At 33.5% G+C, this 25,000-nt stretch overlaps 2 protein-coding genes and 1 long non-coding RNA gene across 13 annotated transcripts in view; 2 read left to right on the top strand and 1 right to left on the bottom strand.

Annotated features, from left to right (window-relative positions):
* LOC133659721 (uncharacterized) overlaps positions 1 to 10,404 on the top strand; it is a 50,191-nt gene extending 39,787 nt beyond the window's left edge. For both annotated transcript variants that reach the window (XR_009827708.1, XR_009827707.1), the window contains exons 5-6: positions 5,040 to 5,685; positions 9,746 to 10,404. This is a non-coding gene — a long non-coding RNA (uncharacterized LOC133659721). The remainder of the gene's footprint in view (positions 1 to 5,039; positions 5,686 to 9,745) is intronic.
* Positions 1 to 25,000, bottom strand: part of si:dkeyp-97a10.3 (uncharacterized) — a 62,057-nt gene that overhangs the window by 7,024 nt on the left and 30,033 nt on the right. For 5 of the 10 annotated variants that reach the window (XM_062062324.1, XM_062062325.1, XM_062062326.1 and 2 more), the window contains 3 exons: positions 21,200 to 21,260; positions 9,733 to 10,068; positions 5,057 to 5,320 (listed from right to left, as the gene is read on the bottom strand). In XM_062062324.1, the coding sequence (XP_061918308.1) occupies positions 5,057 to 5,320; positions 9,733 to 10,068; positions 21,200 to 21,260 (661 nt within the window). Of the gene's footprint in view, positions 1 to 5,056; positions 5,321 to 9,732; positions 10,069 to 15,770; positions 16,041 to 21,199; positions 21,261 to 21,479; positions 21,858 to 23,871; positions 23,975 to 25,000 lie in introns of those variants that run through there. The other 5 variants (XM_062062329.1, XM_062062331.1, XM_062062332.1 and 2 more) reach the window with 5 other exon arrangements.
* Positions 20,985 to 25,000, top strand: part of si:dkeyp-97a10.2 (uncharacterized) — a 35,519-nt gene continuing 31,503 nt past the window's right edge. Inside the window, exon 1 of the mRNA XM_062064039.1 lies at positions 20,985 to 21,022. Coding sequence (XP_061920023.1) covers positions 20,985 to 21,022 — 38 coding nt within the window. The remainder of the gene's footprint in view (positions 21,023 to 25,000) is intronic.

The following is a 25,000-nucleotide window of genomic DNA, read 5'->3' as shown; positions in this document are numbered from 1 at the left end:
CCGGGTTGGCGAGTCAGTTCAGTTCATGAGACAATTGAGAAGTAGACAAGTTGTGTTAGCTCCTACAAGTCTTGGAAAAGATAAGTCTGTAAGTAAACTGTTTAACTTGTTTATATAAGTCAATATTAAGGTGGAAAGTGTTTCAATGTGATACTAAGATTTCTATTGAAAAACAATTTTTGTGCACTGCTTCAATGGATGTTTTGAGGACTTAAAATGGCTGCCAGTCGTGTATTTCCACCATCGAAATAGTTTCAACACTCAGAAGTATTTGTTTGATGATAGTACTGTATATTTGTGTGAAGCTAATATTTACATATTGTCTATTACATTTCAGTATGTTAATTGAATCACATAGCTTATACATTTGTCATTGTGTGTATTTCAGATGAAAAAAATAAAAAATAACAGTCCAGTGCAAGACAAAAGTAAAGATAGGAAAAGACAACAACAATAAAGAGCCTAAATGGATGAATCTGCTTTGGATTGTTTGTTAGCTGTCTGCCTGGCTGTAGAAGCTCAACACGTATAGTGAGGGCAGAACAGGCAATATGCAATTATTGCCAGACTTCGCTCTCATGTAAGGGAAGAAGAATTGTTGATTGATGACTGTGGTGTTCTTAGTGTCATAGTGGGTGTAGTTAGTATGTTCCAATAGCAGCAGAAGTGCACTTTTTGGAGAGATGTATTATTTTCAGTTTTGTGCCCAAGGGACTGATTTAATTTAACACTATATTATTATTTATACACCTATAGTGATCACAGAGACAGGTTGTTTTTGTGTTACTGTATATATTTGTTTTTCTGGAAAATCCCACTTAATATACTTTGGGTAATAGTCAATATATATATATATATATATATTTATTTTTTAGGGGAGTAACAGTCAATATTTATTTATTTATTTTATTTTATTCTTATAAAATAAAAGTGAGCTTTTGTTAAACCAAATATTGTGTTTTTATATATATATATGTGTATATATATATATGTGTATATATATATATATGTGTGTATATATATATATATATATATATATGTATATATGTGTATATATATATATGTGTGTATATATATATATATATATGTATATATATATATATACACATATACATATATATATACACATATATATATATACACATATATATATATATACACATATATATATATATGTGTATATATATATATATATATATATATATGTGTATCTATATATATGTATATATGTATATATATATACATATATATATATATGTGTGTATATATATATATATGTGTATATATATATATATATACACATATACATATATATATACCGTATTTCCTTGAGTTGGCGCAGGGAATATAGTATTCGCACGTCTAGAATTACTGCCGGGTCAAACTCGTTTCTCAAAATAATTAACGCATGTTTGGCCTTATCGCCGGTTCATTATTAACGCTGGGTCAAATCCGTTTCGCAAAATATTAATTTTATTATCGCATGTCTATCATTTTCGCCGGGTCAAACTCGTTTCGCAAAAAATTTAGGATACCTGTTTAGAACTTCCACCGGGTCAAATTCGTTACGTCACGAGTGACGATTTTCTTGTCCTCATTTTCAAAATGGAGGAAGCTGCTTTCCGTAGTCTTCAATCTCACAAAGGACAAAAGATAAAGAGTTATACAATCGGATTTAAAGTACAAGCCATTGATTTTGCAAAAAAGAACACTAAGGAGGGAGCTGCTCGAAAGTTTGGAGTAGATGCTCGCAGAATAAGAGAATGGTGTAGTATGGAAGGGAAGCTGGTGGCGGAATACCAATCCGGATGTGCGGGAAGTGAGAGGAAAAGGTTGAGAGGCGCAGGTCGACAAGTGGTAAGCGAAACAATGGAGCATATTCTGATAGAATGGATTATGAAGCAGCGCCGTGAGAGACTAAGAGTATCAAGGAAAATGGTTCAAGTGAAAGCAATGGATTTATGGAGAAATGACGCCAGTGTCCGTGACAATGCGGCAGCAGAAACTTTTGTTGGGAGTAGGGGATGGCTCCAAGGCTTCTTTGCCAGACACAGCATTACTCTGAGAAAGAGAACGACTGTTAGTCAAGCTATTCCGGAAAAAGTCATTCCAAAATTGATTGACTTTATTCTGTATGTCCGATCCCTGCTTATCAAGAACAGCTTCACACTCGACCTGATTGGCGCAATGGACGAGACGCCAATTTGGTTGGATCTCCCGGGAGATACGACGGTGGATCTGACTGGTACCAAAAGCATCCCAATCAAATCCACAGGCCGTGAGAAGGCACGCGTGACCGTGTGTTTATCGGCAAAGGCCAATGGACAAAAGCTGAAGCCGTTCATTGTCTTCAAGGGAGTGCGAAGGGATAAAGAAGTGGACAAAATAAGCGGTGTTGTAGTGGCAATGTCTAAAAATGGGTGGATGAATGAAGAACTGACACACCAATGGCTTCGTGATGTATGGGGACGGATTGCGTTCCGCCCACGTCTATTGGTGTGGGATGCGTTCAGATGCCACATCCAGGACTCCACAAAGGCTGTGCTCAGGACTATGAGCACAAAAATGGCTGTCATTCCTGGTGGTTGCACAGGTAATATGATTTACCGGTTATTTTAAACACTCACATTTCACTGTATGATATATACAATTTAATGAACCAAAATATCTAAATATAATTGATTTGTTGTTTGATACCATGGTGACAAATTCTCATTTGATTCACGTTTTCATCTGCAGGACTCATCCAGGCACCCGATGTTTGTTGGAACAAGCCTTTCAAGACAGCGTACAGAACTATGTATGAGGAATGGATGAGTGACGGACCAAAAGAATACACTAAGGGGGGTAACATGAAACCACCAACAAAAGTCATGATGGTTAAGTGGGTGAAAGCTGCTTGGCAAGGGCTTGGTGAAGAATTGATCAAGAAATCTTTCCGGGTTTGTGGGATAACAAGCCCAGATGGATCACAGGATGGTGAAATAGGAGTGCTGAAAGAAGGGGGCATTGCACATGACGCTTGCAAAGAGTTGTCAGAGAAGAGCAAGACACTGGTAGAGATTAAGGGTGATCTACACGGCCTCCTCAATCAGCCCCTGAGACAAGAGGACACAGATGACGTAAAAATGTATGGGAGTGATGAGGAAGCGGACACGGATGAAATTATTTCAAACGACGGTGGACAAGGTGACGGAGAAATGGACGACGCTGAAGATGAAGAGGTCTTAACAACTGATGGGTCTCCACAAGATGTAGTAAAATTACCGTAGTAGATGTCCATCAAGGTGCAGTGGGGGAAGCATCTGTCAGTAATGCCGACAGGAACATTTTCAGTTTGTTCAAGTTCAAATTACAGTATATTTTCTCTCTGGCCTCACGTACCGTATGTTGTTTACACTGATAATGTTTGTTACAATTGTAGTTAAGAATTACCGGTACATGTTTTATATTCAATTTGTTTTCATGTGTTTTTACATACAGAAAATGTATGTAATTGTTGAATGACAACTTGTAAAAATAAAGAGTGTCACATTATAATTGCCTTTAGTGAGTGTGCCACACGCTTACTATGACAGTAATCCCTGTTAACTTCTTTCAGACAGTTATAAATGTCTGAATCATTAATCATTAAAAACAGTTTACCTTCCAAACACATTTGTCTGTCTCATCTCGTGGCCAATACTACGGTAGTATTGTTATTTACATGCTTGAAATGCTTAATTTATGAAAAAAAATTGTAAAATACGGTACGCTTTAAATAAACAATATCAATATTGTGTTGTTATATACCGGTAATTGCAATTCTTATTAATATTGTGTTAGTTTGTAGTGGTGGAGAACTGACTTTTTGTTGTTGGAGTTGCGTCTTTCAAAGCGCTTTATTTTGAAGAAACGGTATGCCTCGTTTCACCACTGGGTCAAACTCGTCACGTCATTAGTGACACTTCACCTTTCAAGGCATTGTCACGCCTTGAAATAAAATCACAAAGCGGTCATTTCAATACCGTAATTTAAAATCGCATAAAGGGAAGAAAATAAAGAGCTATTCAGTAGGATTTAAGGTCCAATCTATTGAATACCGGTACGGTATGCTAAAAAGAACAGTAAGCTGCTACCGTATGTTTTATTACGACTCATTAAATGACTCCCGCCTCCTGGTGGTAGAGGGCGCTGCCGCGCTAGTGATCCTTCTTGCGACTTCCGGTACTGCAGAAGAAGTGACCACGCAGCAATAGATCGTTTTGTTTTGTTCCCCTCTCGCCTGAACTTTTAACTGAGGATTACATACCAGTATCTAAAATAAAACCGTTTTCTAAACTGGACTTTCAATGGAAGCAGGAGGTAATAATTAAAGGAATATCTCCATCGAGACAGAGAGACTTTTAAAACGGAAGAAAGAAAATAAGGAAGACTTCTATAAACAAGTTATCGATGCTTTTGGTCAGAAGGAGCTGCAAATGGACTCCATTTATAAGTACAGGTAAGACCATTATAACGTTTTTTTTATTAAATGTGCTTTTCATGATGGTATGCTTACATCACACTCAAAGCGCACGCATAAATTTACCGGATTCCTTTTGGTAAACGCCGGAGTGAGAAGAGGTTTTAAAATAATTACCGCATGCACGGCCATTCCGCCGGTTTCCGGTAAACGCAGGAGTTACCGGAGGTTTTAAATTAATTAGCGCCCCTGCGGCTATTCGAGGAAATACGGTACACATATATATATATATATACACATATATATATATACACATATATACATATATATATACATATACACATATATACATATATATATACATATACACATATATATATACATATACACATATATATATATACATATACATATATATATATATATATATATACATATACATATACATATACATATATATATATATATATATATACATATATATATATAGTTTATATACAACTATTACCTCATGGGCACTAAAAAATGTGTCAAACAAAAACATAACAAAACAAATATTGTGTTTAGATGTAAAATGTCTGCTGTGTGTTTGCAGTGTTGAGAAGAACTTACAGAAGACGGTGAGACTCCTGGAGGCGGTGAGGGCGCTGAGCGGGTTGCTGACGGTACACGTGTAGTCGCCGGCGTCGCCGCGCTGCCCCGGGTTGATGACCAGCACGCCGTCAACGATGGTGATCCTGGAGTCTTCGGCCACGGCCACGCCTCCTTTCCCGAACTGAAAGCTGACCTCCGTGCCGCCCGAGGTGCACGTCAGCGTGATGTTCCCCCCCTCCACCGCCACCGACGGCACGGCGAGACTCACGCCGGCCACCGCCTCTGGAAGGACAACATTTTTGGTGGCGTCACGTGCAGGAAGGAAGTTTGATGTTGGAGGTGAGGATGCAGGTGGCGAGTAAAGGGCAGGAAAAAGAGCGGTGGACTGGATGCTGGCCTGAGTGGAACCACCGGCATGAGGAAGGAGAACTGTGATATTGGATGGAGATGAAACATCCTTTTAGTCACTGCAGTACTTGGCAGCCACCAGCAGGGGACAACACAAAAAAAGAACTGCTAGTTCTCAAGTAGAAAAACAGTAAGAGTAAACAGGGGGATGACGTGGCACCATTGGGAGAGTGGCTGTGCCAGCAACCTCAGGGTTCCTGGTTCGACCCCCAACTTCTACCAACCTCGTCACGTCCGTGGTATCCTTGAGCAAGACACTTCACCCTTGCTCCTGATGGGTGGTGGTTAGGGCCTCCCTCCATCAGTGTGTGAACGTGGAAATAGTGTCAAAGCGCTTTGAGTACCTTGAAGGTAGAAAAGCGCTATACAAGTAGAACCCATTTATCATACACTCAGATCACACGCTGTAAAACCACAATTACTAAATGACCACTAAAGCACCTTCCTGCTCCATCACCGATAACAATATAATAGCACATTTCCCTTGACGTTGTCACTGTCACTTGTGGTGTGCACCTTTAAAGGGCAACTGCACTTTTTTAAATATCTATAGTTCACAATCATTTAAAACAAGAACAAACTATTTTTTTTTAACAATTTTAAAGATGATTAACAATAACAATATGTACAATATACACACTGCAAGTATATATATATAATGTAGTAACAGACACCTTCATAACAATATGTAATATGTACAATATACACACTGCAAGTATATATATATAATGTAGTAACAGACACCTTCATAACAATATGTAATATGTACAATATACACACTGCAAGTATATATATCATGTAGTAACAGACACCTTCATAACAACATGTAATATGTACAATATACACACTGCAAGTATATATATCATGTAGTAACAGACACTTTCATAACAATATGTAATATGTACAATATACACACTGCAAGTATATATATAATGTAGTAACAGACACCTTCATAACAACATGTAATATGTACAATATACACACTGCAAGTATATATATAATGTAGTAACAGACGCCTTCATAACAATATGTAATATGTACAAACCACACACTGCAAGTATATATATAATGTAGTAACAGTTCATAACAATATGTAATATGTTCACACTGCAAGTATATATATAATGTAGTAACAGACACCTTCATAACAATATGTAATATGTACAATATACACACTGCAAGTATATATATCATGTAGTAACAGACACTTTCATAACAATATGTAATATGTACAATATACACACTGCAAGTATATATATAATGTAGTAACAGACACTTTCATAACAATATGTAATATGTACAATATACACATTGCAAGTATATATATAATGTAGTAACAGACACCTTAATAACAATATGTAACATGTACAATATACACACTGCAAGTATATATATCATGTAGTAACAGACACTTTCATAACAATATGTAATATGTACAATATACACACTGCAAGTATATATATATAATGTAGTAACAGACACCTTCATAACAATATGTAATATGTACAATATACACACTGCAAGTATATATATAATGTAGTAACAGACACCTTCATAACAATATGTAATATGTACAATATACACACTGCAAGTATATATATAATGTAGTAACAGACACCTTCATAACAATATGTAATATGTACAATATACACACTGCAAGTATATATATAATGTAGTAACAGACACCTTCATAACAATATGTAATATGTACAATATACACACTGCAAGTATATATATCATGTAGTAACAGACACCTTCATAACAATATGTAATATGTACAATATACACACTGCAAGTATATATATCATGTAGTAACAGACACCTTCATAACAATATGTAATATGTACAATATACACACTGCAAGTATATATATGATGTAGTAACAGACACCTTCATAACAATATGTAATATGTACAATATACACACTGCAAGTATATGTATAATGTAGTAACAGACACCTTCATAACAATATGTAATATGTACAATATACACACTGCAAGTATATGTATAATGTAGTAACATACACCTTCATAACAATATGTAATATGTACAATATACACACTGCAAGTATATATATATAATGTAGTAACAGACACCTTCATAACAATATGTAATATGTACAATATACACACTGCAAGTATATATATAATGTAGTAACAGACACCTTCATAACAATATGTAATATGTACAATATACACACTGCAAGTATATATATATATATAATGTAGTAACAGACACCTTCATAACAATATGTAATATGTACAATATACACACTGCAAGTATATATATATAATGTAGTAACAGACACCTTCATAACAATATGTAATATGTACAATATACACACTGCAAGTATATATATCATGTAGTAACAGACACCTTCATAACAATATGTAATATGTACAATATACACACTGCAAGTATATATATCATGTAGTAACAGACACCTTCATAACAATATGTAATATGTACAATATACACACTGCAAGTATATATATATAATGTACTAACAGACACCTTCATAACAATATGTAATATGTACAATATACACACTGCAAGTATATATATAATGTAGTAACAGACACCTTCATAACAATATGTAATATGTACAATATACACACTGCAAGTATATATATAATGTAGTAACAGACACCTTCATAACAATATGTAATATGTACAATATACACACTGCAAGTATATATATAATGTAGTAACAGACACCTTCATAACAATATGTAATATGTACAATATACACACTGCAAGTATATATATAATGTAGTAACATACACTTTCATAACAATATGTAATATGTACAATATACACACTGCAAGTATATATATATAATGTAGTAACAGACACCTTCATAACAATATGTAATATGTATAATATACACACTGCAAGTATATATATAATGTAGTAACAGACACCTTCATAACAATATGTAATATGTACCATATACACACTGCAAGTATATATATATAATGTAGTAACAGACACCTTCATAACAATATGTAATATGTACCATATACACACTGCAAGTATATATATATAATGTAGTAACAGACACCTTCATAACAATATGTAATATGTACAATATACACACTGCAAGTATATATATAATGTAGTAACAGACACCTTCATAACAATATGTAATATGTACAATATACACACTGCAAGTATATATATATATATAATGTAGTAACAGACACCTTCATAACAATATGTAATATGTACAATATACACACTGCAAGTATATATATATAATGTAGTAACAGACACCTTCATAACAATATGTAATATGTACAATATACACACTGCGAGTATATATATCATGTAGTAACAGACACCTTCATAACAATATGTAATATGTACAATATACACACTGCAAGTATATATATCATGTAGTAACAGACACCTTCATAACAATATGTAATATGTACAATATACACACTGCAAGTATATATATATAATGTACTAACAGACACCTTCATAACAATATGTAATATGTACAATATACACACTGCAAGTATATATATAATGTAGTAACAGACACCTTCATAACAATATGTAATATGTACAATATACACACTGCAAGTATATATATAATGTAGTAACAGACACCTTCATAACAATATGTAATATGTACAATATACACACTGCAAGTATATATATAATGTAGTAACAGACACCTTCATAACAATATGTAATATGTACAATATACACACTGCAAGTATATATATAATGTAGTAACATACACTTTCATAACAATATGTAATATGTACAATATACACACTGCAAGTATATATATATAATGTAGTAACAGACACCTTCATAACAATATGTAATATGTATAATATACACACTGCAAGTATATATATAATGTAGTAACAGACACCTTCATAACAATATGTAATATGTACCATATACACACTGCAAGTATATATATATAATGTAGTAACAGACACCTTCATAACAATATGTAATATGTACCATATACACACTGCAAGTATATATATATAATGTAGTAACAGACACCTTCATAACAATATGTAATATGTACAATATACACACTGCAAGTATATATATAATGTAGTAACAGACACCTTCATAACAATATGTAATATGTACCATATACACACTGCAAGTATATATATATAATGTAGTAACAGACACCTTCATAACAATATGTAATATGTACAATATACACACTGCAAGTATATATATAATGTAGTAACAGACACCTTCATAACAATATGTAATATGTACAATAACAACATCCAGCTCCTTACCAAAAACCCTCAGCTGAACCGGTCTGGAGTTCCCCGTCATGCCAGTGGAGGCCAGAGGTTCCACCTCCACCGTGTACGCCCCCGCGTCCTCCAGCCGGGTGCTGCTGATGCGCAGCTGCGTGGCCGTGATGGTGACCCGGCCGCGGAACTGCGGCACGTCGTTGATGACGGGCCCGCCCCCGACCCACAGGCCCAAGGTGTCCCCCTCGTAGAGCCAGGTCATGGACAGCACGTCGGGAGTGGTCAGCACCGTGAACTGGACCTCCGTGCCGGTCAGGACCAGGACGGGGTCAGTCTGGAACTGGATCTGGACCTGGTCCTGGGCCTGCACCAGAGCTGGAGGGCACACAAGCACATTGAAACAACTTAGGTTGACAAACAACACAATAACTCGTCAAAAGTCAGAAAAAAACTTAATTTTCTTGTTCAAAAAAATGTTGCATTAATAACAAAAACAAATGTGCTAAACAAAAACAGGAAGAAAAAAAAATATTATTTTTATTTATTTTTTAAGTTAAATCTTTTTATACTTGCGACAGAATAAATATGACTATGTTCATGAAAAATGTATTTTTAATGGAGTTCAAAGAGTAATACGTGTCTTCAGATCCTGTTCATCAGCACCAAACAATGGTCTAGAAACAAAAAGCAGGCTTCACTACACATCCTAAAACAACCTCATATATCACTAGTCCAGGGGTCGGCAACCCAAAATGTTGAAAGAGCCATATTGGACCAAAAATACAAATGTCTGGAGCCGCAAAAAATTAAAAGCCATATTACATACAGATAGTGTACGTGTCATGAGATATACATTTAATTAAGAGGACTTAAAGGAAACTAAATGACCTCAAATATATCTACTAATGAGGCATAGTGATGCAATATGTACATATAGCTAGCCTAAATAGCATGTTAGCATCGGTTAGCTTGCAGTCATGCAGTGACCAAATATGTCTAAATTAGCACTCCACACAAGTCAATAACATCAACAAAACTCACCTTTCATGCACAACCTTTAAAAAGTTTGGTGGACAAAATGAGACAGAAAAAGAAGTGGCATAAAACACGTCCTAGAAAGTTGGAGATAGTTCTACATGTAAACAAACTACGGTGAGTTCAAGGACCGCCAAAATGAGTAGGACAATACGGCTCTCGACAAATACTCGAATCAGTGAAGCATGTTTAATATAAACAGTGTGATTTATAACAATTAGGGAGGTTTGTGTCATGTTTGTCCTCCAAAAGAAAACCATTTTAAAACAAAAAATATATTTTTTCCCCTCATCTTTTTCCATTTTTCATACATTTTTGAAAAAGCTCCAGAGAGCCACTAGGGCGGCGCTAAAGAATCTAGAGCCGCGGGTTGCCGACCCCTGCACTAGTCGGTGGTTTTAATGTTTAGTTTGTCCTTAGTAGTATTTCAAGTTGACTTTGGGCAGTACAACACATGACGGTGATTCCTAATGAATGAATAATTGTGGTATCAACGCTGATTTCAAAGGCAATCAAAATAATGCTGATGATCATTCTGGACGTCGTCGTCCACAAAGTACGTGTCAAAAGTGCACAACAGACACCTAGCTCATTAGCATTAAAGCTACAGACACGGCGTGTTGCCAGGAGGGAAAGTACTTTAAAACGGTGTAAATTCTGGACAGGACACCTTCGTGGCACCTCTGAGACTACCGTATTTCCTTGAATTGCCGCCGGGAATATAGTATTCGCCTGCCTAGAATTACAGCCGGGTCAAACTCGTTTAGCAAAATAATTAGCGCATGCTTGGCACTTCCGCCAGGTCAAATATGAGTCATTAAATGACTCCCGCCTCCTGGTGGTAGAGGGCGCTAGTGATCCTTCTTGCGACTACCAGTACTGCAGAAGACCGGTGCTGCGGAAGAAGACAACAAGCAGCATGCGTGAGCTGCGATCGTTTGCTTGCACTTTTACCATGGAGGATTACATATCTCAAATAAAACAGTTTTCTAAACTGGACTTTCAATCGAAGCAGGAGGTAATAATTAAAGGAATATCTCCAGAGACTTTTAAAACTGAAGAAAGATAAGGAAGACTGCCTTTGATCAGAAGCAGCTGCAGATGGACATCATTTATAAGTAAAGGTAAGACCATAATAACGTTTTTTTTTTATTAAATGTGCTTTTCATGATAAGGTAAGCGCCGGAGTGAGAAGAGGTTTTAAAATACTTAGCGCATGCTTGCCCATCACGCATGCTTTTGGTAAGCGCAGGAGTGAGAAGAGGTTTTAAATTAATTAGCGCCCCTGCGGCTATTCAAGGAAATACGGTACTTTAAAAAAACACTACAACATGAAAACTTTCCAGTGAAAAAGAACCCTTAGAGATGACGTACTTCCACTTTCTGCTGCAATAATCAAGCATCTTGTCTCAATTTACATATTTTGGTCCTCAGAGGGATTCCGATGTCCACTTTTAAAACCGCATGACCTTTTTCCATTCTTCCAGAGTCCAATACTTGTGTTCTTTGCAAAGGAAGACACTTATTAGTCTTCCTCCACACTGCATCAGCACAAAGATGATTCATCACTGCAGTCATTAAACACCTGACTCTCGGCAAAAGTCCATTTTTAACACTGCTTCTCAAACTTTTTTTTAGCAAGTAGCACCTCAGAAAACACTTGGCTCTCCAAGTAGCACCATAGTGACCAACATTAAAATGCAGTAGCGTAGTAGGCCTACATATTCATTCATTATTTTATTATTATGTAATATAGCACAAAGAACAGTAACACTGGGTTAGAATTAGAGTTGTACGGTATACCGGTACTAGTATAGTATCACAGTACTAATGAATCAAAATACTCTGTTTGAAAAGTACCGCTTTGCCGTTTATTTTTATTTATTTTTTACAGGCATGACGGCGCGTCATAATGTCAAGACATTGCTGGTTTTACCAGCAGAGGAGCATGTTGGGCAGCGCACACACACAGAGTACTTACAAGCAGACACAGTGTGTAGACAGGAAAGGGAGAATGGACGCATTTTGGTGTAAAAAGTCAAGATAAAGGTGAAGTTATAACACTGAAACACCCTCAGGAAGAGTTGCTTTAAGACACGGCTAGCTAGCTAGCGGCTAACATCCACCCGCGGTGTTTTAGCTACTTCTAAATCACTAATCCTGGCCTCCATGGCGACAAATAAAGTAAGTTTCTTACAAGTAGCATTATCACTGGAGGACGAGGAATAGCTAAAGGAATATTACTGGCAAGAGTTTTCATTTCAAGAAAATAGATTTTATACTTGCAAAACTTTTTTTTACGTGCAGAAAATTGTTTTTTTACTTGCTAATATTTTTTTAATTGAAAACATTTGATTTTTTTACTTGCGAGTAATTTTTTTACTTGCAGAAAAAAAAAATCGTTTTTTATTGAAGAAATGTGTGGTTTGACTTCTGAATCATTTTTTTTACTTGCAGAAAAGTGTTTTTATACTTGCAAATCGTTTTTTTTCTCACATAAAATGATTTTTTTTACTTGCTAATAATTTTTTTAATTTTAAAAAATTGTTTTTTAACTTATAAATGTTTTACTTGCAGAAAATTATTTTTATTTGCAAATCATTTTTTTAATTTAAAAAAAATGTTTTTTTAACTTGTAAATAAGTGTTTTACTTGCAGAAAATCATTTTTTTAATTGAAGAAAATTGAGATTTGACTTGCAGAAAAGTGTTTTTATACTTGCAAATCGTTTTTTTTTCTCACATAAAATGATTTTTTTTACTTGCTAATAATTTTTTTAATTTAAAAAAATAGTTTTTTAACTTATAAATGTTTTACTTGCAGAAAATCATTTTTATTTGCAAATCATTTTTTTAATTGAAGAAAATTGAGGTTTGACTTGCAAATCGTTTTTTTACTTGCAGAAAAGTGTTTTTATACTTGCAAATCGTTTTTTTTCTCACATAAAATGATTTTTTTTACTTGCTAATAATTTTTTTAATTTTAAAAAATTGTTTTTTAACTTATAAATGTTTTACTTGCAGAAAATTATTTTTATTTGCAAATCATTTTTTTAATTAAAAAAAATGTTTTTTAACTTGTAAATAAATGTTTTACTTGCGGAAAATCATTTTTATTTGCAAATCATTTTTTTAATTGAAGAAAATTGAGGTTTGACTTGCAAATCGTTTCTATACTTGCGAATAATTTTTTTAATTGAAAAATTATTATTTATTTTTTTACTTGCAAATCATTTTTTTACTTGCAGACATGTGTTTTTGTACGTGCTAGTCGTTTTTTTTTGCAGAAAATTATTTTTATACTTGTTAATCGGTTTTTTAACTGAAGAAAATTGTGGTTTAACTTGCAAATAGTTTTTTTACTTGCAGAAAATGTTTTTTATACTTGTGGATCTTTTTTTTTTACTTGCAGAAAATTATTTTTTATTTGCAAATCATTTATTTTTAATTGAAGAAAAATTGTGGTTTGACTTGTGAATAATATTTTTACTTGCAGAAAAGTGTTTTTATTCTGGCAAATCATTTTTTTCTCGCATAAAATAATTTTTTTTACTTGCTAATCATTCTTTTAATTAAAAAAAATGTTTTTTAACTTGCAGAAAATTATTTTTATTTGCAAATAGTTTTTTTTTAATTGAAGAAAATTGAGGTTTGACTTGCAAATCGTTTTTTTACTTGCAGAAGTGTTTTTATACTTGCGAATAATTTTTTTAAATGAAAATAATGTGTTTTTTTTACTTGCAAAAAATTATTTTTATTTGCAAATAATTGCTGTAATTCAAGAAAATTGAGGTTTGACTTGCATATCGTTTTTTTACTTGCAGAAAATAGTTTTTATACTTGCGAATCATTTTTTTACTTGCAGCAAAGTGTGCTAATCTTTTTTTTTTTTGCAGAAAATTATTTTTATACTTGTTAATCGTTTTTTTAACTGAAGAAAATTGTGATTTAACTTGCAAATCGTTTTTTTACTTGCAGAAAATGGTTTTTATACTTGTGGATCTTTTTTTTTTACTTGGAGAAAATTATTTTTTATTTGCAAATCATTTATTTTTAATTGAAGAAAAATTGTGGTTTGACTTGCGAATAATATTTTTACTTGCAGAAAAGTGTTTTTATTCTGGCAAATCATTTTTTTTTCGCATAAAATGATTTTTTTAACTTGCTAATCATTCTTTTAATTAAAAAAAATGTTTTTTAACTTGCAGAAAATTATTTTTATTTGCAAATAGTTTTTTTTTAATTGAAGAAAATTGAGGTTTGACTTGCAAATCGTTTTTTTACTTGCAGAAAAGTGTTTTTATACTTGCGAATAATTTTTTTAAATGAAAATAATGTGGTTTTTTTACTTGCAAAAAATTATTTTTATTTGCAAATAATTGCTGTAATTCAAGAAAATTGAGGTTTGACTTGCATATCGTTTTTTTACTTGCAGAAAATTGTTTTTATACTTGCGAATCATTTTTTTACTTGCAGCAAAGTGTGCTAATCGGTTTTTTTTTTGCAGAAAATTATTTTTATACTTGTTAATCGTTTTTTTAACTGAAGAAAATTGTGGTTTAACTTGCAAATCGTTTTTTTACTTGCAGAAAATGGTTTTTATACTTGTGGATCTTTTTTTTTTACTTGCAGAAAATTATTTTTTATTTGCAAATCATTTATTTTTAATTGAAGAAAAATTGTGGTTTGACTTGCGAATCATTTTTTTGCATGCAGACAGAAAGTCCTCAAAACGTATGCACGGTCCGTCCTACTTTACTGTGAATGTTGTTGGACTTTAAACAATCGACAACTGAGAAAATTAGAGACAACTGAAATGTGGTTCTTCAGAAAAATACTCCACATATCAGGGACTGAAAAGAGAAGTCATGAAGAGGTGTTGGCGAAGGCAGAAACAAGAAGATCTCTTATTGCAACGATTTGAAATAGGCAGCTGGAATTCCTGGGACATAGCATTAGAAAAACTGATGTAAACAGGAAAACTAGCAGGAAAGAAAGCTGATTCCCCAGGATGACTTGCAGAAATTATTAGAATTGTTTTACTTGTGAAAGCGTTGGGCGGAGAAGTGCAACACTGAGCTCCCAAATGAAGGTTTGGGGGAGTGAAAACATCCGCAGCTTCATTCCTTCAAAGCGTTGTGGGCTCAAACAGCGTTTTGCCAAATCCATTTTCAACGGGCGGCCTTGGCAAAGAAAAAAAGTATTTAATTATATGAGAATGTTGCAGACGATTATTACTTGAATGATTATCTCTCATGCATGAACAGCGGGCCCTCGTCAAGGAACAAATTGAAATATAATTCAAATTGCTCATTTTCTATGCTCGTTTGCCGCAGCACACAAACGCCGGACTATCTTTTGTCGTTTTGGCAGGCAGGGAAGGCGTGTGGAAGACAACAAAACACAGCTTTGGTATTTTGCATGCTTTTAAAAGACTAAATGTGAACTTTGAGAATGGTGTTTCAGACTCAAATTCAGACTACATTAGGGGGCGGCAACTTAAAATGTTGAAAGAGCCATATTGGACCAAAACTAATTTTAAAAAAAAAAATTCTGGAGGTAAAGTTGTACATGTAAACCAGGGGTCACCAACGCGGTGCCCGCGGGCACCAGGTAGCCCGTAAGGACCAGATGAGTAGCCCGCTGGTCTGTTCTAAAAATAGCTCAAATAGCAGCACTTACCAGTGAGCTGCCTCGATTTTTTAAATTGTATTTATTTACTAGCAAGCTGGTCTCGCTTTGCCCGACATTTTTAATTCTAAGAGAGACAAAACTCAAATAGAATTTGAAAATCCAAGAAAATATTTTAAAGACTTGGTCTTCACTTGTTTAAATAAATTCATTATTTTTTTTACTTTGCTTCTTATAACTTTCAGGAAGACAATTTTAGAGAAAAAATACAACCTTAAAAATGATTTTAGGATTTTTAAACACATATACCTTTTTACCTTTTAAATTCCTTCCTCTTATTTCCTGACAATTTAAATCAATGTTCAAGTAAATTAATTTTTTTTATTGTAAAGAATAATAGATACATTTTAATTTAATTCTTCATTTTAGCTTCTGTTTTTTCAACGAAGAATATTTGTGAAATATTTCTTCAAACTTATTATGATTAAAATTCAAAAAGATTATTCTGGCAAATCTAGAAAATCTGTAGAATCAAATTTAAATCTTATTTCAAAGTCTTTTGAATTTCTTTTAAAATTTTTGTTCTGGAAAATCTAGAAGAAATAATGATTTGTCTCTGTTAGAAATATAGCTTGGTCCAATTTGTTATATATTCTAACAAAGTGCAGATTGGATTTTAACCTATTTAAAACATGTCATCAAAATTCTAAAATTAATCTTAATCAGGAAAAATTACTAATGATGTTCCATAAATTCATTTTTTAATTTTTTCAAAAAGATTCAAATCAGCTAGTTTTTCGCTTCTTTTTTTCGGTTGAATTTTGAATTTTAAAGAGTCGAAATTGAAGATAAACTATGTTTCAAAATTTAATTGTCTTTTTTTTCGTGTTTTCTCCTCTTTTAAACCGTTCAATTAAGTGTGAATATCATTAATTATTAATAATAACATAGAGTTAAAGGTAAATTGAGCAAATTGGCTATTTCTGGCAATTTATTTAAGTGTGTATCAAACTGGTAGCCCTTCGCATTAATCAGTACCCAAGAAGTAGCTCTTGCTTTCAAAAAGGTTGGTGACCCCTGGTGTAAACAAACTATGGTGCGTTCAAGGACCGCCGAAATGAGTAGGACAAAACGGCGCCCGCCAAATACTCTCACCAGTGAAGCATGTTTGATATAAACAGTTGGATTTCTAACAAATAGGAAGGTTTGTGTCATGTTTGCTCTCTTACAGAAACAATATTAAAACAAAAATTATATTTTTCCCACCATCTTTTCCATTTTCATACATTTTTGAAAAAGCTCCAGGGAGCCATTAGGGCGGCGCTAAAGAGTCGCATGCGAGTTGCCGACCCCCGTACGAATGCATTTTCTACAACAACTATCATGGTGTAAGTCCACAGTACATGTGTATACATATGTACATACAGTATGTATCAGAAGTATTTATCATCCTAGTCAGGGCCGGCCCGTGGCATAGGCCGTATAGGCAAATGCTAAGGGCGCCGTCCATCAGGGGGCGCCACGCCAGTGCCACAAATGTTGGAAGAAAAAAAAAAAAAAATAGTTGGTACTATTATTTCTAAATACAAAAAATAATCCCACGTTAATTAAAATGCAAAGTAAAGCCTATTTAATAGAAATATTATTTGTTACAACATTACGCCTCCCGCACGGTGCGCCCCCTCCCTTCCCGTATCATGACTTATTTTGGACGTCACCACATCAAAAAATCAACACAAGATGTCAAAACGGCCAAAACTGTCAGGTGCCCAGGGAAGAAAAAATAGAAAAGAAGAGGAGGAGAAACGAGAAAAAGACAGAGGTAGCAGGTAGGTAACGTTAGCCTACATGAAATTATTTGTCTGTTACAGAATGTGATAGTAACCTGGCTTTTTAGCATTAAGCTAATGTTACATGATTCGGCAATTGCTAATCAATAAATAGCTAGTTCTGTTTTAACGTCGGGTTAATATTGTGGAGGGGGCTAAATTGTTATGGAAAATAATAATGTAACGTTAGGTAATTACAGTACTCCCACCTTACATTCCTCAGGGACATTTGTATTAGATCTTTTAAGCAGGTGTTTTTTGTTTACATTGTTATTGCCTTCTGGTTAGCTAATGTTTGCCCTGCAGGTAATAGTCACTTTTCTACCCCTTTATATATTAGGTATAGTTGTAAGCCTAGTTGTTAAAGTGCACATCATTAATGTTAATTAAGCAATATCACATGAGAGGGAATGCTGTTTTTTAATTTGAGCACTGCTGTGATTCGGTTAAAGATAATCATAACATAACATTCTCATATAATATGTTAATATGCTTTAAGTAAAAAAAAAGGTCAAAGACAAAGCTATTCGGTTTCTTGTGAGTATATACACTTCACTGCCACCTAAAATCTTGCCTAGGGCGCCAGATTGGTTAGGGCCAGGCCTGATCCTAGTAGAAGATTGTAGAAACTTGAATGTACAAAACTTGGGGTGTGACTCTTTGGCCACCAAACGATTCCATCCGATTACGATTCACGGGATGGCATTTTCATTCTGAATCGATTCAAACCGATTCTTGCAATGTATTATTTGGTATAATAATTATAATGTCACCGGTTTTGAAAAAGTTTCAGGTTAGAAAAATCCCTTTCTAGTTGCATGGAGATGGCCTAAATACATTTTTTTAATTGATATCAGTAGAAAAAACTGCATTTAGTTGAGATAATAATGAGTCATATATTGGAATATGGGATCCGTTATTTACATTTGTTTTAACTATTAAATGAACCTAAAATATGAGTTATTTTTATCTTCATTGGACACGATGTGTTGTCAAGATTAAGAGAGGCGATGCAAGTGTAAGTCACTGTCACACTATTGTTCATTTTTTAAATGTTTTTATGTCATTTTTTATAAATGGCTGTGATGATAACATAAATGAGGGATTTGTAATCACTGCTATGTTGGAATGCTTATTAATATTGATACTGTTGTTGATATTATTCATTTTTGTTTGGCTACTTTTGGATTGTTTTGTGTCATGTTTGTGTGTGTTAGGTTACTCTGTTGATTGCTATTCTGAATGTTGCTGGTTTTGGAATTGGATTATTATTGTGTATTATTTTGTTGGACTGATTAATTTTTTATTTTTTTAAATTAAAAATTGATTCTTATAAAATATCCTAAAAGGAGTGTATTTATTTTTTATTTTATTTTTTTTTAAATTAAAAATTGATTCTTATAAAATATCATAAAAGGAGTGTATATTTATTTTTTTTATTTTTTTTTTTTAATTAAAAATTGATTCTTATAAAATATCATAAAAGGAGTGTATATTTATTTTTAATTTTATTTTTTTTTAAATTAAAAATTGATTCTTATAAAATATCATAAAAGGAGTGTATATTTTATTTTATTTTATTATTATAAATTCATATAAAACCAGGATTATTAATAATTGTGAATCAAATTGATCTTTTTGTACACGTCTACACAAAACCATATTTATAGCACAGCAAACCTTCTTTTATTGCTGTTAATTGGTTCTGGTCTTGACCGTGGTAAATGAATTCCACAAAGTAGAAATGAATAAATATAAATCTAATATTTTCATAGCTGGAGCATGAACAAATGTTTACGACCTTCTAAATATGGTTCACAACATTAAGAGAGTCCTCTAGACATATTTACCTTTACACTCCTTTAATGCAAAATAGTAGCGCTGCCTCAGGCTGAGCCAATCAGTGGCCACGATACTAAAGAACTGATTGGCTTGGTTTCATTCATTGTCAAAAACTACTGTGGTATACACGTTTAGTTTATTCGTCAATTATTATGCTTGAAAATACTTAATTTAGGACAAAAATATACTTAAAAAAAAAAGAATGAAGCGATTTGGCGAGGGACGACTATCTGTAACTGTAAATATGCAGTCTTCATATTATATGGTTAAAGTCCTACTTGGGAGCAAAATAACGTTTTGCTCAGTAGAAACTAAAATATATTCATTTTGATGAATTTTCTTACATTTTCTCAAGCGAAGCATGTGCATGCAGCATTTACATGTACAGACAAAAACTGCACTTTGTGAGCTAAAGTGATTATTTATATGTATTATTTCGATGTTTAAATGACTGGAAATAACAACAAATGCAACCTGCTTAATATACTAGCCTATGTTGCATTCAGGGTCCATTGTTTTGTTCGGTAAAAGCTAACACGCCTAAATGTACATGATAAAAAAGTGCATTATATTTGTGTCCACTGGCTTGCAGACTGTAAAAGTCAAATCCACAAGTAACTGTAACCTATTTTTATGGACTTGCCTCTTTGTGACGTTAAGTTCCTGTTATAAGCTGTTATACAGTACATGCCTTGAGCTCTTATTTTGAAGGCGCTAAGAGCAGAAGTGGCGACACGTTGTGGTGGAGCGGAGTTTTGAATACGAAATAAAGTGTTCCTCGTGTAGCCTCCGTGTTTGTTATTTTGTAGTTTTATACAGTATAGGCGACATATATAAACCCTCGGTTACACAACCTTGACTGTAATTAGGATTAAAATCGTCGAAGTGTTGATGTAAGTAAATAAGAGACAAATAACCGCTCAGGCAGTTATTGTGAATGCTTGAATGTCCGAGCATGAGAGGAGGCTTTGAAGGCGTCACAGTGGGAATGCGGTAACGCTGGTTTAAAGAGGGAAGACAAAACGCGACAAATGAGGAAAATACGCGCTTGGAATTGTTGTTTTTGTAGGCGGACATGTTGGGAATAACACCGTCCGTCTCTCCTTCCTCAGCCGTCGACAAGAAACGTACTTTTGAGGGCAGAAAGTGTTTGTGTTGAGTCTCTCGTACCTGCTGAAAGGCCGATGAAGAAGAAGGACACAAGTTGTCTCATGTCGCCACTCAACACTTCCTGAGGATAAAAGTGGACGTTTAAGAAGTTGTCTCATGTCGCCAGTCAACATTTTAAAGGATAAAAGTGGACGTTTAATAGGCAACGTGACGTCTGTGATGGCGTCTACATTTCATAGACACAACACTTACACTTCCGGGTACACGTGATCAAAACAAAGCCGAACTAGCTTGACTATGTCGTATAATTAACTTACCCACATTTGTTGTCTTAACTTACCCACATTTGTTGTCTCCCTGGACATTTTGACACAAAGATAAAGTCATGCTCAACATCTGTTTGCTGGCTAATGAGCTCGACTTCCGGTCTGCCGACGATACATACACCTGTCACTGACTCACCTGTTCTCTTAAAGGGGAACTGACCTTTTTTTCACCCTTCTTTTTATTAATCAATCCAACAAAACGATACACAACAACACCATAATAATGCAATCCAATTCCAAAACCAAACCCGGCCCAGCAACATTCAGAATAGCAATCAACAGAGTAACACACACAAACATGACACAAAACAATCCAAAAGTAGTCAAACAAAAATGAATAATATCAACAACAGTATCAATATTAATAATAATTCCAACATAGCAGATTTGACTTTTACAGTCTGCAAGCCATTGGACACAAATATAATGTACTTATTATTAGGGATGTCCGATAATGTCTTTTTGCCGATATCCGATATGCCGATATTGTCCAACTCTTTAATTACAGATACCGATATCAACCGATATATACAGTCGTGGAATTAACACATTATTATGTCTAATTTGGACAACCAGGTGTGGTGAAGATAAGGTACTTTTTTAAAAAATTAATCAAATAAAATAAGATAAATAAATTAAAAACATTTTCTTGAATAAAAAAGAAAGTAAAACAATATAAAAACAGTTACATAGAAACTAGTAATTAATGAAAATTTGTAAAATTAACTGTTAAAGGTTAGTATTATTAGTGGAGCAGAACCACGCACAATCATGTGTGCTTACGGACTGTATCCCTTGCAGACTGTATTGATATATATTGATATATAATGTAGGAAGCAGAATATTAATAACAGAAAGAAACAACCCTTTTGTGTGAATGAGTGTAAATGGGAGAGGGAGGTTTTTTGGGTTGGTGCACTAATTGTAAGTGTATCTTGTGTTTTTTATGTGGATTTAATAAAAAAAATTAATTAAAAAAAACCGATACTGCTAATAAAAAAAACCGATACCGATAATTTCCGATATTACATTTTAACGCATTTATCAGCCAATAATATCGGCAGACCGATATTATCGGACATCTCTACTTATTACCATGCACGTTTAGGCGTGTTAGCTTTTACCGAACAAAACATTGGACCCTGAATGCAACATAGGCTAGTATATTAACGCAGGTTGCATTTGTTATTATTTCCAGTCATTTAAACATATAAATAATATATATTAATAATCACTTTAGCTCACAAAGTGCAATTTTTGTCTGTACATGTAAATGCTGCATGCACATGCTTCGCTTGAGAAAATGTAAGAAAATTCATCAAAATGAATATATTTTAGTTTCTACTGAGCAAAATGTTATTTTGCTCCCATGTAGGACTTTAACCATATAATATGAAGACTGCATATTTACAGTTACAGATAGTCGTCCCTCGCCAAATCGCGCTTGCGGCTTCATTCTATCGCAAATTTTTTTTTAAAGTATATTTTAATTAAGTATTTTCAAGCATTGACGAATAAACTAAACGTGTATACCACAGTAGTTTTTGACAATGAATGAAACCAAGCCAATCAGAGCGCGCTCTTTAGTATCGTGGCCACTGATTGGCTCAGCCTGAGGCAGCGCTACTATATTGCATTAAAGGAGTGTAAAGGTATATATGTCTAGAGGACTCTCTTAATGTTGTAAACCATATTTAGAAGGTCGTAAACTTTTTTCTATGCTCCAGCTATGAAAATATTAGATTTATATTTATTCATTTCTACTTTGTGGAATTTATTTACCACGGTCAAGACCAGAACCAATTAACAGCAATAAAAGGAGGTTTGCTGTGCTATGGATATGGTTTTGTGTAGGCGTGTACAAAAAGATCAATTTGATTCACAATTCTTAATAATCACGATTTTATATGAATTTATAATCAAATAAAAAAATTACACAAGTTTTTTTTATCTTTTATAAGAATCAATTTTGAATTTTTTTGTTTTTATTAATCAGTCCAACAAAATAATACACAATAATAATACAATTCCAAAACCAGCAACATTCAGAATAGCAATCAACAGAGTAACACACACCAACATGACACAAAACAATCCAAAAGTAGTCAAAGAAAAATGAATAACATCAACAACAGTATCAATATTGATAAGAATTCCAACATAGCAGTGATTACAAATCCCTCATTTATGTTATCATCACAGCCATTTATTAAAAATGACATAAAAACATTTAAAAAAGGAACAAAAGTGTAAAAGCGTCTTACACTTGCATCTTGCAACTGCCCTTTTTAAAAATGTCTATCACTTCCAATCCAGTTCCATTGGCAGCAAAACAGGCCCGGAGCATAATACTATCACCACCATGCTTGACGGTAGGCATGGTGTTCCTGGGATTAAAGGCCTCACCTTTTCTCCTCCAAACATATTGCTGGGTATTGTGGCCAAACAGCTCCATTTTTGTTTCATCTGACATCACGTGGACAAAGATAAGACCTTCTGGAGGAAAGTTCTGTGGTCAGATGAAATAAAAAATGTTGTGGTCAAGTGGTCAAGCAGAAGCTTGTGGATGGCTACCAAAAGCATTGGTATTAATATAATATAATTTAATATATATATATAATATATATATATATTTTATATATATATAATTATTATATATATATATATATATATATATATATATATATATATATATATATATATATATATATATATATATATATATATATATATATATATATATATATATATATATATATATATATATATTTTTTTTTTTATATATATATAATATATATAATTTAATATAATATAATATAATATTGCAGGTCAACTTGCCAAGGGACATGTAAGCAAAAAATAACATTGCTGTATGTATACTTTTGACCCTCACATTTTCAGTAGAGCCATAATAAATTCATAAAAGAAGCAAACTTCATGAATGTTTTCTGTGAGCAACAAGTATGTGCTCCCATCACTACATCACAAAAAAAACAAGAAATGATTGTAAACTCAAGACAGCCATGACATGATGTTCTTTACAAGTGTATGTACACTTTTGACCACCACTTTGTTTTTTCTTTAATTATACATTCTATTTTTATGCAAACTGTAAGAGCACTTGCCCAACGTAATAGATGTATTGCATACAACTACGTCACATTAAGGAGTTAGCAACACTAGCATAGATAAGTAAGCTATTAGGAGTGTAAATATTTGGGCACCTAACAATTCCATCTGATTCCTGGGGTGACGATTAATTTCAGAGGCGATAAAACGCCATGCTCCATTCAAACTGATTTTGGCAATGTATAACTTGGTATAATAATTATAATGAAGTTTTTTAACACAGGCTACAGGTTGCAAAAACTCCTTCTGGTTGCATCAAGATGGCCTAAAAACATTTTCTTAATTGAATCTTATAGAAAAAAAACATTGTTTTTGCATAGCCAGGTCCAATATTTACAAAGACTTCATTCATGTTCTACATGTCTTATTATTAACAATATCATATCCAGGAACATTTCGCAAGTAT

Source organism: Entelurus aequoreus, linkage group LG11, assembly GCF_033978785.1.
Source record: "Entelurus aequoreus isolate RoL-2023_Sb linkage group LG11, RoL_Eaeq_v1.1, whole genome shotgun sequence".
Classification (NCBI taxonomy): Eukaryota; Metazoa; Chordata; class Actinopteri; order Syngnathiformes; family Syngnathidae; genus Entelurus; species Entelurus aequoreus.
This window is presented reverse-complemented; position numbering and strand designations above follow the sequence as displayed.